Source organism: Melanotaenia boesemani, chromosome 20 (genome assembly GCF_017639745.1).
Source record: "Melanotaenia boesemani isolate fMelBoe1 chromosome 20, fMelBoe1.pri, whole genome shotgun sequence".
NCBI lineage: Eukaryota > Metazoa > Chordata > Actinopteri > Atheriniformes > Melanotaeniidae > Melanotaenia > Melanotaenia boesemani.
The window spans coordinates 13,990,165-14,003,838 of record NC_055701.1 but is presented as its reverse complement, the minus strand read 5'-3'; the positions used below and the strand labels follow the sequence as shown (position 1 = coordinate 14,003,838).

General features: G+C 38.7%; 1 protein-coding gene across 3 annotated transcripts; it reads left to right on the top strand.

The window, feature by feature from the left end:
• The first annotated feature begins 7,092 nt into the window (after positions 1-7,092).
• Positions 7,093-12,809, top strand: LOC121631710 (peptidase M20 domain-containing protein 2-like). 3 transcript variants are annotated; one of them, XM_041972734.1, is made up of 7 exons: positions 7,097-7,944; positions 9,731-9,879; positions 10,004-10,146; positions 10,749-10,903; positions 11,245-11,371; positions 11,545-11,652; positions 11,799-12,809. In XM_041972734.1, the coding sequence occupies exons 1-7, from the start codon at positions 7,501-7,503 to the stop codon at positions 11,936-11,938; spliced, it is 1,266 nt and encodes a 421-aa protein (XP_041828668.1). In that variant the 5' UTR covers positions 7,097-7,500; the 3' UTR covers positions 11,939-12,809. The 3 variants fall into 3 exon arrangements, with proteins under 3 accessions (XP_041828670.1, XP_041828668.1, XP_041828669.1); XM_041972735.1 differs by having other exon boundaries at positions 7,099-7,746; XM_041972736.1 differs by lacking the exon at positions 11,799-12,809 and having other exon boundaries at positions 7,093-7,944; positions 11,478-11,596.
• The last annotated feature ends 865 nt before the right edge of the window (positions 12,810-13,674 follow it).

The following is a 13,674-nucleotide window of genomic DNA, read 5'->3' as shown; positions in this document are numbered from 1 at the left end:
AAAGATACTGTGCAGAACCCTCAAGCTCCCAGGCCTCTGGTTGAGGACCTGAGCTTGGATGGATGGACCGCCCACAGATATATGTATATATATATATATATATATATATATATATATATATATATATATATATATATATATATATATATATATCTTTTTTTTTTTGGATATTGTACACTACTAAAATTACTGAATGACCTTTCAGATTGCTGCTGGTGTTTTTCTGGTCATGTTCACCAGAAAAACACAAGGGTGATGTCAAATCTTTTATAAATGTATTTTATCAAATGTCAGGCTGTTCCTCTGAGAGCCTTTTTAATACCAAAGATTCTCCCAGGGGGTTCCCCAAGATTATTAACACTCTACAAAAGTCAGAAGAAACCATATATCAAAGCAGGACTCATTTGATCCTGCATAAGAGCGACTATTATAAACATACCACAGTGTATGTTGTGCAATAAATCCAGCTGCATTGGCTGGGTCTAATTCTTTGAAAGCTTAACTGTTATTCACGCACAACAGGTCATAAGAATCTGAAAGGAATATTAAGTATGCTCATTATGTGAGAGTAGCTGGGAGTCTGAGAGAGCCATGGCAATCACATTAGACGATAAACACAGAGGACACGGAAGACGCCTACAAGTCCCCGTGGGACAGCCTCCAATTAACACTTAAGCTTTCTCCCAGAAGTGTTGGCTGCTTCAAGAGAGAGTGCTCAGGCATACACACAAAGGATACACATCATTCTTTACATGTGAAATATGAGTACCATGAGTAATTTCAGGTACAAAATAAAGGCTTCACAGATACTGTGAGTTTCTTTATAGCTTACCCTTTCTATATGGCTTCAGGACAATGCCAGCTGTTCCACAATGCCTGTCCAGCTATGAATTTAAATTGAGGAAAAGGTAGGGTATTATACAGTCCCAGACAGCCATGCACTTTCACAGTTATGATCTATAGAAATCAATTAAAATTACTTTCATGTCTGTGGACAGTGAGAAGAAGGTGCTAAGGCACCAGGAGAAAATGCACAGGGAGAACATTAAAACTTTAGTTGACATGTTCTAACCCAGAACCCTCTTAATGTGAAACAAAAGTGCTAATGGTGTGTGTTGCATTTGGACCTTTTGAGTCCCTGACCTTTGAAAATTGCATACCCATAATGAAATGAGAACATCTCTGCAACCACAAGGTCTATTTAAATACACTTAGAGCCATAGTAAAGGAAATACTTGTGAGAGTAGTTAGGATGTGTGTGGTGAAGAATAAATCAGGCTGGCACATGGAACCTCAGCTACTCTTATGTTAAAATAAGCTGAGCATGAAAAGTGGTGATAGCTGCAGTAATAAACCATTTATTTGCACTTCTGCTGGTTTGTACCTCATTAAATCAGTAACTTACATACAGTAATAATGTTCAAAGACCTTCATATGGACAATGTTACACATTTGCTTTTGCAACATCATTCATTATTTGCTCGTGGGGCTACAATATTTTGGAGAAAATTGTTTGGCTGGCAATGGTATGAAGCTTGGTAGGAACTTACTGATGCATTGTAGTTTTCACGGCATCAGCTGAAGAAAGGGTTAAAGGTACAGTGTGTAAGAATGACTGACATCTAATGGTAAAAATGGACAAAGAAATTACAGTTGTGAATGGACGGTGGCCATCAGTGACCAAAACTCTTCCACACACTAACATGTTTTCATCTGCAAGTGGATCCAGTGGCCTCAGGTGTAGCAATGACTGCAGTACAGGTACTGTAAGTACTTCAAAATTGTGTAAATGTGCTCTCTTCTTCTATGCACCATTTAAGGCATTACTTATCCCAAATGATACTAGCACGGAAGGAAAACATAACAGTCATATTAGTAAAGTGATGAAATACAAATAGAAAGATGTTAATGATTTAATAAATTTTCCTGTCATTAAGTTTTAATTTTGTTACACCTTGTACCTTTAGGGGTAGAAAAAAAAACTTCAAGAGACAGACGTATCATACACAACCAGTACATCATCAGAGCAATGAGGCTACACCACATATGTAAAATTCTGTTGTAGAACTGATTTTAGTTTTTTCTGTTGTCGTTTTGGTCATGATATCTGAGAAATTGTTAAATTGGTATAATTCAACAAAAAATCAACACTTCTGTTTCTACTACTTGCGAAAAGCTGCCTATTCCCTTGTGCTCTCTTGGAATATTGCAGAAGCTGGTATGTCTTTTGTGTTGCACAGAAACACTGATCCCTTTCTTATTTTCTGCTGGACCTGCAGACATTTGGATTCAAAGCGTCACCGCGGTTTGTATTTTATTTAAGCAGTTTCAAGCTTATCAGAGCTGGAGGATTCTCTGAAGAGGAGGGAGTGTTTCTTCCCTCCTCTGGAGCAGAAAACTGAAATTAATCCTGCCCCGTAGGAACAGAGTGAGTCTTTAATTTACAAATTAAGCTTACAGTGGTTGAAGGAAGCTTGTTTTGTAGAATACTGAACTGCAATTTCATCTGATATGAAAAAAACAAAAACTCAAACAGCTTAATTAATATAGTAGAATATCGTTTTGCATTGTTTTGAATGTGATTAACTAAATATTTGCGATGTCTTTACAAAGCTTTCTATTATTAAAGAAGAGCATCATCCACAATAACCATCTTCAATTCTACAGCTTCACTTTGCTCTTACCCTGCTGGCTGGGGGTCCGTCGGGGTTCAAGAGATTGTACTCCCACTGTTCACCAGGCTCTGCACAAAGGCTGATGTTATAGAGGCAGACAGCAGCCCTTTCAGCTCTGTCAAACAAAGAAAGGATGCAGCAGTTACCTCTGACTCAGGAGGGCAGCTCAGTGGAATTGGGGGCGTCCGAGGAGGAAAGGACTGACAATAAAAAAAAAAAAGAAAAAATCCTTCAAATAACCACATCAATTTTGTAGTTTGGTGTTTTTACATCCTTGATTTTCTAAAGTATTTTCTTTTTTTGTTTGTTTTTTTTAGCAGAGCTTTTATTAACTGGAAATATTTCAAAGTTACAAAGCATCAAATTAAATGAATATCATTTAACCAGGCAAGTCTTCACAGTGTTAAAAAAACGTAATAGTAATTTGTTTTGGCAGTTTATTATTCATGACAGACCAAGCTGAAGCAGATATGAATCATCCAGTAACACAAAAACTTGAGCAAGTGTTATGGAGTGTAATCCCACCCCCATTTCACCTGATCTGAACAATCAAGACAACTTGATAAACCGAGGTGTAAATGTGTTCCAGCTTGGTGAGCAGTGAGGCTCTGTGTCTGGGATGATGTGACATTAATGACAGAAGCGAGACTGCCAAGTTCCACGCACACATTTCTGAGGCCCTCAGGGGGTGTGGGGTGTACTCCTCAGAGGTTGCATCTCTTTGATAGTGATGCTGACAGGACAAAGCAAGCTCACGAGACACGTTGTCAGTTTTCTTCAGTCAGCTGGAACTTCACGTTTAAAATTGGGCTCTTTAAGAGCTTATGAGGATTTGTACATGGAGAATATGATTTACTAGAAGTAAAATGGGAAATGCATTTCTCCCAGGGAAAGAACAATGCTAAGTTAGATTGAAAAAAAAAAAAAAAATGTAAGATATCATCAAACATCACAATTGGGAGATATAAAGGATTGGCGGGAAAGGATGGTCGTCAGTTATGTGATAAAATCAGAAGATTGGAAATAAAATGTCAAAAGGAGGCTATTTTTAAATTTTATTTTGGCTCATCAAGGTGCCAGAAGCCAGTTTCATCTGCTGCTCACTGCACCATCCAACACTATAAAACAGGGCTCTCAAATTCCAGTCCGTGAGGCAACGTTCCTACAGGTTTTTGGTGCTTCTCTGCTCCAACAAACATAATGAAAATTAAATGGCTCCAACAGCTTGTTAAGTTGTGCACAATTAATTTGAGCCACATCGCCTGCAGAACAGGTTCTCTGGAGGACCAGAGTGTGAGATCCCTCATAGAAGCCCATTTATTCATCAATTTTTAATTGTGACGATTCATAAATCACAGAAAAATTGTTCTGCTTCTAGTTCGTGATCTTGTTTAACCTCAGATGCATCACGATAGAACACATGCTTACCTTTTTATTCTCCTGTGGCTTCTTTTGTATTTTTAGAGCATAAAATACAAAGAAATTACTATTAAAGAAAAAAAAGCTGCCACCAGTTCATGTGTCCCTAAAATCACTTCTTGCTCCCCTACTATATATTTGTAAATTTGGGTTCCCTGCAGTACATTTAGTGGACTGTGAGCATAACACACAGTCACTAATAAATGAAGGACCACAAGAAGACCACTGACAATTCGTCAGATAGAGAAGAGACTCCTTAATTACCAGTTTGTGTCTTTTGACTTAACTAAAGTTCACTGAACAAGGAAAAATCTCACAAAGCGAATGAATGAATGCACACACAAACAAGCACGAACACACAAAGAAAGGAGAGGCTAAGATGGAGTCCACAAGAGCCACAAAGGAAGAAAGAATACACAAGAAATACTCCAAAAAGGGGGGAAGAGAGGAAAGCTGTGAACCATGACAAATGAGATTTATTTTCCATTCCTAGTTGTGAATTGCTTGCCACAAAGATTTTAAAAATACAACCTCTGATCAGAGCTGCAAGGAGACATTTATACTGAAGACAGATTTACTTTATGTATAAAGATCCACTGGATGTTGTTGCATCTTATTTAACTTAAACCCAAATCTGTGGAACCTTAAATTCATTCAAGACACCCAAAAAAACAACCACTTATACAATTATTGGGGTCTGTGAACAATCTTCAGTCACATAGTTTACTATCTTACATGGACATGGTAATTACTAATTAACTTTTCAACATCCTTATTTATTTATTTATTCATTTATTATCATTTTTGTTTTTACAGGTAGATGAGGTGGGCAGCGCTCTCACAGGGGCCTCAAACAAACACATTCCTGCCCAAGTACAGCCTGTTGTTTATTTTCATTTCCCATCTGAGAGACATGCTGTCATCAAAATCACGTCCCTTCATTGTTGCTGTCAAGCCTGTTGTCTTCTGGGGCATCCTGCTGTTGCGACGCCTGCACGCCTTTCCTTTCATTGCGTATGCATTACTGTGGCTTGATGTGATGACCTTTGTCTCAACCTGAAAAATACACCCTGCTTGAAAAATTAGGTCTCATGTTTTCATGAGGTTTTGTTTGTTGCATCATCCAGAGATACAATTCAACAACGGATCGACCCTCCCTATCTAAAATAAGGACAACTTCCAATGCTGAGTCTAAAAATCTAAAAGGTACTAGTTTTTTTAGTTGAATCAAAGACCAAGTACACATGTATTCATGTGAGATTAAACACATGCTCACAGGGCAAATCCCTGAATAAGAATATGGGGTAACACATGGGTCCTTCACTCACCTAATTGATACACAATGGAGAGTGTCAGCGTCGTCAGCGGGGCATAGAGTGAGCTGACAGACAGGACATGTCAGGAGGCGGTCGTGGTGTCAGCTTACTGAGCGCTGTACAACATGCCTCATCCTGTGACTGACAACCACCCCCAATTAACCTCCAGCTCAAATGCAGACAGAAACCACATACATGTACACCTGCGATCTCTCAGTCACACTTTGACACACACATATTCATACATACACACTCTTGCTGGGTGTGTGACAGCTGTAAAGCTTCGTATTCATTCACACAGCGCTAAACTGACCTTGTTTTCTAAATGTAGATCATGGTTGATCCAATGCAAGGAAAAGTATTGTTTGCTTGCTGCATCTTTGCCCTGAATGAACAAATAATTAAATAAACGTCCCTACGGATCATATATCTTTTTTTTTTTTCAAAGATATTTCTGCTCTATGAGGTCAAACACAAAGAGCAGTTGATCACTGGTACATTCTCCCTGCAGACTACACACTGCGTGCACGGCAAGTCTTGTACAAATGACACTTTGGGTCCCTCTAGTGCAGTAAACAGAGCTATGTGGAAAAGATTTAGTTGGTTTTTTTTGTTTTGTGTTCATTCTTCATGCAATTTCTACACCAGAAGAGATGTCTTGTAGTTGGCTTTGATAAAAAGACTTTTTATAGTTTTCTGTAGTCCAAAGTGTAAAATGGTTTAGCAAATTTAGACAGTTTTGTAACAGACTGACTGAGAATATCTTAACATAATTTATGGTCCTTTTTATCATCTTGGATTCTTTTTATATAGTTTTTCAACAGGTATTAAGATCTTGATTAATGAAATCAATACCCTACCTTTATCTAGAATTTAGCATAAGTAATGCAGGGACTTAGTACGATTGTGACCAGTAGGTGGCAGCCTATCCCCAGAAAGATTCAACACCTCCTCACTGTTTTTCTAATTTCACAGTTACTGACCCCCTTTTTTTATAATGCATTGTCAACTAGCGACATTGATAACATCAGTTTAAGTTTAAATGCAAATATGTGTCAGTCTTGGTGTAAAATGGTGTGGTGGTGTAAAACTTTCCTAAATATTCCTGAAGTTAAAGTGTTCAGATCTTGAAGTGGAAGTATCAAAACATGAAAATAGTTCCATTAAAATAAAACTCTGCTTGTCCCACTTTTATTGAGAATAAATAAAAATAACTGGTTAGGTCTTTCTGAGTTATATGTATGACATCATTAGATTATTAAATCTGAATGATCAATGTGTGAGAAACATCTGATCATTGTAGGTGTTTTTTCTTTTTTGAAAGGTAGAAGAGGAGGGAGAAAAAGGAAAAAAGTTCTGAAAAACAATCCAGCTTTCAGATTGTATTCTCTAATCTTCACTTTGCATTGAACTATTTAGTCCTTATAATATTTATTAATATAATAACATGATTTGAGAGAAAATCACAGCTCTGGGGATGCTGGTAATTCAAGAATCTGTGATGTGACTCAGACCACACACTGTTTTTGACAAGATACCCTAAATAGGTTTAATCCCTGCAATGTCATTTAAAAGTGTGTTATGTTTATTGAGTGTATAAACTATTCATTTTCAAAATTACACAATAACTTAAACAGTCAAATTAATAGTCAGAGAATGGAAGAAAGTATTCATCTCTGAAATGCGGTGGAGTAAAATTAAAAAGTCAAATAAAATTGAGCAACTAAATAAATCTCTGTTTACAGGTTTTGGGCTGCTGAACATGTGAAAATTTGAATGATTGCAATTCCGCTTAATTCCGCATCTTAACAAACTAAAATGTGCAGAAACAGCTCAACCCTGTTAAGGCTGAGCAGCGGGTTTAGAAAATACATATGTGACACATTTTCTGCCAGATTTCTATGAGGGTTGCAACTGCAGCTGCTTCAGAGTTCAACTTTTAGCACTTCCGGTAAGAAGCCCCGCCCCCTTTACGTAGCGTAAACGCTAACATTTCTGAGAGTCCGGAACGATTTTATTAGTAGACAGAACAGGACAAATTAAAGTTTCATTGTTTGACAGGACCATGTAGGACAAGGTAACGGGTTATTATGAACTTGGACTCTGCAGACAGGAAGTTCGGTTGGATGGAGAAACGACAGCAGATGAAGGAAACCCTCCAACTGTTTATAGATTCACTTAAAGACGAGCTCTACAGTCTGAGTCAGGACATTTGGAGCCAACCAGAGCTCGCCGGTAATGAGACGCACGCGCACGACAGGCTGGTCCGCTTCTTCTCACAGCGGGACCAGAATTGGACGGTCCAAAGTCACTACCAGCTACCGACCGCATTCCGGGCCAGTTGGGGTCCTGTAGGTGGCTGGGGTGGGGAGGGGGAACCCGTCTTGAACGTGGGCTTCCTGTGCGAGTATGACGCGCTGCCGGATGTGGGGCACGCGTGCGGCCACAACCTGATAGCGGAGGTGGGAGCGGCGGCCGCGGTGGGTCTGAAAGCTGCGTTAGAAAACCAGCTGGAACTTCCGGTCCCAGTGAAGGTACCAAGTTAAAAGCATAAACTGAACATAAAACACAAGTTTTAAAAAAATCTCTAAGGGCCTCTCTAAGTCTTTTTCTTCTGTGTTTAAACTGAAATAGTTTCTTAATCTTAATTCATAGAGACTTACATATATATATACATGCTCTTTAGCATGCTGTTTGTTGCCGGCCTCAGTTATTGTGCAGATGGTTAAGCTGTCAACATGAGACTAAATGGTGGCATCTCAGTCATGTAACTGCAAATGGTCCCATAACAAAATTTTAGTTTCTTCTTTTCTTTTCAGGCTTTTCCCTTCATTGGTCCCCACAGCAAATCATATGCCTCCATAGCCCTATTGTGTGCATCGCCTTCCCCTTCCACCAACTAACTTTATGTCCTCTTTCATTACATCCATCAATCTCCCTTTATTTTTCCTCTAGGCTTCCTGCCTGGAAGTTTCATCTTCTGCATTGTTCTACCGATATATTCATTATCCCCCCTCTGAATACTCAAAACCATTAAAGTCTGGTCTCACTGACTTTGTCTCCAAAACATCAAACATGTGCTGTCCCTCTGATGTACTCATTCCTGATCTTGTCCATTGTGGCCACTCCCCAAGACAACCTCAACATTTTTTAAATCTTTGCTACTTCCACTTCTGCGACCTGTCTTTTCCTCAAAGCTACTGTCTAAACCATAAAACATTGCTGATCATCTTGTACACCTTCTCTTTCATTCTTGTTGATACTTTCCTTTTTTTATCACATACCATCATACTTTTCTCCTCCTGTTACATCCTGCTTGTGTACATCACCTCTTTTCCACACACTCTTTATCTGGACCCTAAGTATTTAAAATCCTCCACCTTGATTTGATCCAGCTACTTTTTAAACAGATGAATGGCTTAACAATCATGGAAAAGGATCATAGTCTGCTCTATTCATATATTTTTGATCTGATATTGTGATGGACTGGCAACCAGATCTGGGTGTACCCTGCCTCTAGCCCCTTAATTGCTGGGATAGGACTAAGAGGTGTAAAAAATGAATGAACCAACAAATGAACGAATGAAAAAAGGATTTTGTTAAGAGCCTAGTGGTATGTGGCTTGGAGCACAGATTATCTGTAGAAGATAAATGTAGTTTCTGGTTCGGAAAAGGGCTGCCTTAAACGTGTGTTCTATTTAGAGGCCAACATAGAGTACCTCCTCTGGTTGTACTTATATGATGAAGTCTGGTTGTAGAGAGAGGAGGATTGTCATGTCAGCTGAAGTGGCATTGAGAGATTTAAGGTCAGTGGTAGTGGTACACAGATTAATAATGGATCAGAGGCTGACATGCTGGTGATGTTAATGTTGTCTAAGATTAAAAACACACTGTAGTTTAGCTAGACTGATGAAATGCCTACACATTGTGTGTATTTGACTATGTTTACCATAAAGGCAGAAAATTACTTGGAGGAAAAAAAAAAGAAAAAGATTTCTTGCCCTTTACTATGGCGTGTATTACCCAGAATGCCTCACCCCATGATGTTTATTCTCTATGAGGAGATGACCTATTTCTAAAGAGATTACCTCTATGAACATTTTCCAAGTAAATTTGTACTCTCAGTGAATTGTTTCATGTCTTCTTCATCATGTTTCATGTTCGTCTTGTAAGGTAAGGGCCATAGTGCACACAGGAAGTCAGAAATTAGACCTAAGAAATTACATTTTCAACCTACACACATTTGTTTAACAAAGAAAAACAGCTTATAAATAGTCCGAATGATTGAGAAGTACCATGACTGAACACTTTTTATTCCAGATAACAGTTCTGGGAACCCCTGCAGAGGAGGCCATTGGGGGAAAGATCAACCTGATCCAGGCAGGAGCTTTCACTGATGTTGATCTCGTATTCATGGCTCATCCAGCTCAGCAGGATGCTTCATTTCTCCCCACCGTCACCATCGCTGAGTAAATTCCTTCTCACTATTCCTATGAATTCAAGATTTTTATATCTTCTCTCCTTTCTCAATCTGATTGCCTAGCCTTTACATATTGTAGACAATCCTTATCCAAACATGCCGATGTTACCCAGGGTGTCAGTAAAGTATCATGGGAAGGCATCCCACGCCTCTGCATATCCCTGGGAGGGATTGAACGCGCTGGATGCTGCTGTGCTGGCCTATAACAACCTCTCTCTGCTCAGACAGCAGCTCAAACCAGAGTGGAGGCTTCACGGTGAGGAACAAAAAAAAGCTGGAACAATCTTCAAAGTTTAGTCTCAACCTCACAAGAGACAGCTCACAGAACAGTCTCACCTCAAGGCATGTTTACTTTTAAGCCAACATGGCATGTCGTGCTTTGAAAAGATCAATTTAACCGTCTAACTTTTACTCTGTGACAGCTACCAGACCTTTATCTACTGAAGAAGATTGTCAAAGTAGAAAGTTTCTGTTCAGTTTATCAAGTATGGAGTGTAAGGAGAGATTGCTAATGGAAAAGTTAGGTTACAATCTAATATGTGAATGTTTGAAGAAATAACTTTTGTTGCAAGACTTCAGTTGAAGCACTAATTATGCCACAAATGTCTGTGGAACATTCCCTAATGATGCTCCAACAATGCTGTTATCAAAATATTTCACTCTGTGCCAACACAACGAATGTCATTGCTCAAGTTGTTGAAAAAAATCAGATGTGAGTTTTTTTTAAGCCTCTGAGAGAGGAATACTTCAAATTATCCATGTCAGTGTCTCCTAACATCTGTCGCACACCTGACATCAAAGCAAATTTGGTTTCTTACCCTCCAACCTCTTCATTTTTTCTTTCTTTTTTCTCTACAGGCATAATCAAGCATGGAGGGGTGAAGCCCAATATTATCCCTGCCTACTCTGAGTTAGAGTTTTATTTGCGTACTCCACTGCTGAAGGACCTTTGTGACTTGAAGGCCAGGGCCGAGGCTTGTTTCAGGGCAGCTGCTGTGGCCACTGGTTGCCAGGTGAGTTGTTGTCTTTGATTTGCTCTCCTCTAGGTTACAGACACATCATATCTCTAATATAAGAACAAAGTAATAGATGTTAATGTAGTGTAAAGAAATGTAATGTTGAGTTATACTTTTATATAACATTGTCTTTTCGTAACATTCCTGTAGTTATGCTGTGGGTGCTGTACTACTGTTACATAATTCATCATTACCTTGGGTTACTTTTCTCCTTGGTCAGCACATGATTCAGACAGGTTTAGCTAAAAAAAAAAAAACAAGAGAGTGGAAACAGAAAAAGAAGAAATAGTAACAGAAAACAGCAGTATTACATGTAGGCGTTCTTGTGTTTTCTGTAGGTGGAGATTATCTACCCAACCCCTACCTACTATAACATTCTGCCTAATGCCACACTGGCAAACCTGTATGAAAGTAATGGAAAAGCTTTGGGGATTGAGTTTCCAGAGCAGCCAGCCAGTTTCTCTGGTAGGTAAAAAATAAATATACATATAATCATTCCTTTCTGGGTTGTCTATCATAAATATATGAAACTAAACATGTGTAACAACAAGAGACACCACTGTTTTTGCAGATTGATCCTGTTGTGCAGTGAATCAAGACAGAGTTGTTTTCAGAGTGAATTTGTAATTATCTGGCAGGCTCCACAGACTTTGGCAACGTATCATTCGTAGTGCCTGGAATCCATCCTTTCTTCCACATTGGCACTGGTGCATTAAACCACACAGAGGAATACACAGAAGCAGCAGGTATCGTAGCACAGGTTGACTGGGATCACAAGTTTCTTGTAATAATCAGATGATTTCTGCCGTCATCTCTTTCCAAGTCATGTGGTTTGTTAGTTTCTGTTTATTCCATGTTTTATTTTCCTTCACTGCCATCCTTCCTGCGCCAGGAGCTGAAAAGGCCCAGTTGTACGCCCTGAGGACAGCCAAGGCTCTGGCTATGACAGCTGTGGATGTAGTGTGTTGCCCAGATCTGCTTCTGCAAGTGAGAGAAGACTTCAACCGAGCCAGACTTAAACTGGAGGAGTGACTAGAAGGCAACATTACATTTCCAATAAATAATGAATACACTCACCCTAAAATATCCAAAGGAAGAATTTGGCTGAGTTTGAATTAAGGGAAATATATTGATAATAAACAGTACCAAGAGTTGGTCATACTATTATAAAAACAGAACTTAACCACTCTGGATCACTGTCACTGCTCTCATAGCATCATTTTCAGCCAAATAACCTTTTGCAAATAAATCTAGTGGAGCATTTAAGTGTTGAAGAGTTAAATATTTCCATCAGGAGTTCTTGGAGATCAAAATCAGAGGTAAAGGAGAGAGGATGGTGGAATTAGATTCACCAGGTGAACACAAATATGACTCCAAATGAATGCTGATGTTGCTCCTTAACTACAAGATGAGTGAATGATATTCAGTAACTGATCTTTTTTATTATGTAATTGCCCCCCTTTGTGCAATTTAATTAAACTGAAGTATATAAAGGATTTTTCATTTTTTTATATTCTCTACTTGGTTTCACTTTGATTTTTTTCATGTTTGAGCAGTTGCAACACCACACCCACTCATTTAGGTTTCACAGATGCTTTCAACAGCTGCACAGTTCAATTCGATACTTCGACTTCCCACGTGTGGTCACGGTTGTGGTTAGGACATCAAGCTATGGGTATCTTTATGATGCTTTACCCTTTGATGAAGTGATACCTTTGTTCATGATTTTTGTTGGAAGATGGTGCAGATTTTAAATCAACACCATGCCCTTTGGGGTCTTACTGAGATCAAAACAAAGGCTTAAAAGAGGAGAGATATTCTCAACATACATGTAAGTCAGGATTTTTTCCTCCCTTAGAGAAATCTAAAAGAAAAATATGTACTTAAAAAAGACCTAAATACTGCATATATGTCTATCCTTTTTTTTTTACATACATGCAGTTAATGTTATTACAAAAATATACATTTTGTATATATTTTGTCTGAATGCTCGTCAGTAATCAGACCTTTACATGAAACAGAAGATCCTGGAGCAATAACAAAGATTTGTAAAGGATCTCCACTTTGTCAACAAATGCCAACAAAGTCATTTAAATGTTAAAAATATCCTCAAAGTAAGATTGAAAGGGATTACGTATTTTTCTGTGTAAAGGATTTGTGGAATCTGAAGGAATTTCTGCACATAAAGGGCATGAGGGCAAGCCTAAGCTACACACACGTGATCTTGGACTCCTTTAGATTGGACTCCATGTAGAACTGCTATTCATGCCATTCAATGTCAGATATAACCACATGGAAAGGGGATTACTGTGGGGAACCTTTGAGCACTAACTGCATGCACAATTGTTTAAACTGAAATGTGCAAAAAAGAAATATGTTCCTTGAGCTCTGAGATGTCTGGGATGGACCATCATACAGTGGAAACATAATATATTGAGATAAATAAGCTGTCAGAGTCTCTTTTTGGCAAAAGATTATACTGTGTGTGCTCCTGGCCAAAGACTAAAGGACCTTCAAGAAAATCATCAAAAATTTCAAAAGCCAGGCTCAGGGATGGTATGTGGTTGTTTCTGGACCCTCGGCAAAATAAATTTACAAATCTATGATATTATATATTTTTCTACAAGACAATTGCAAAACCACATTCTTCCCAAAGCATAGCTCTTAAGGAATAAGGTAGGGGTACTGGACTGGACCACCCACCATCAGATGTAATAGAATGATTGGTTCATTAGGGTGAAGTTACATTAGGGCTGTGGTTTCCAAAC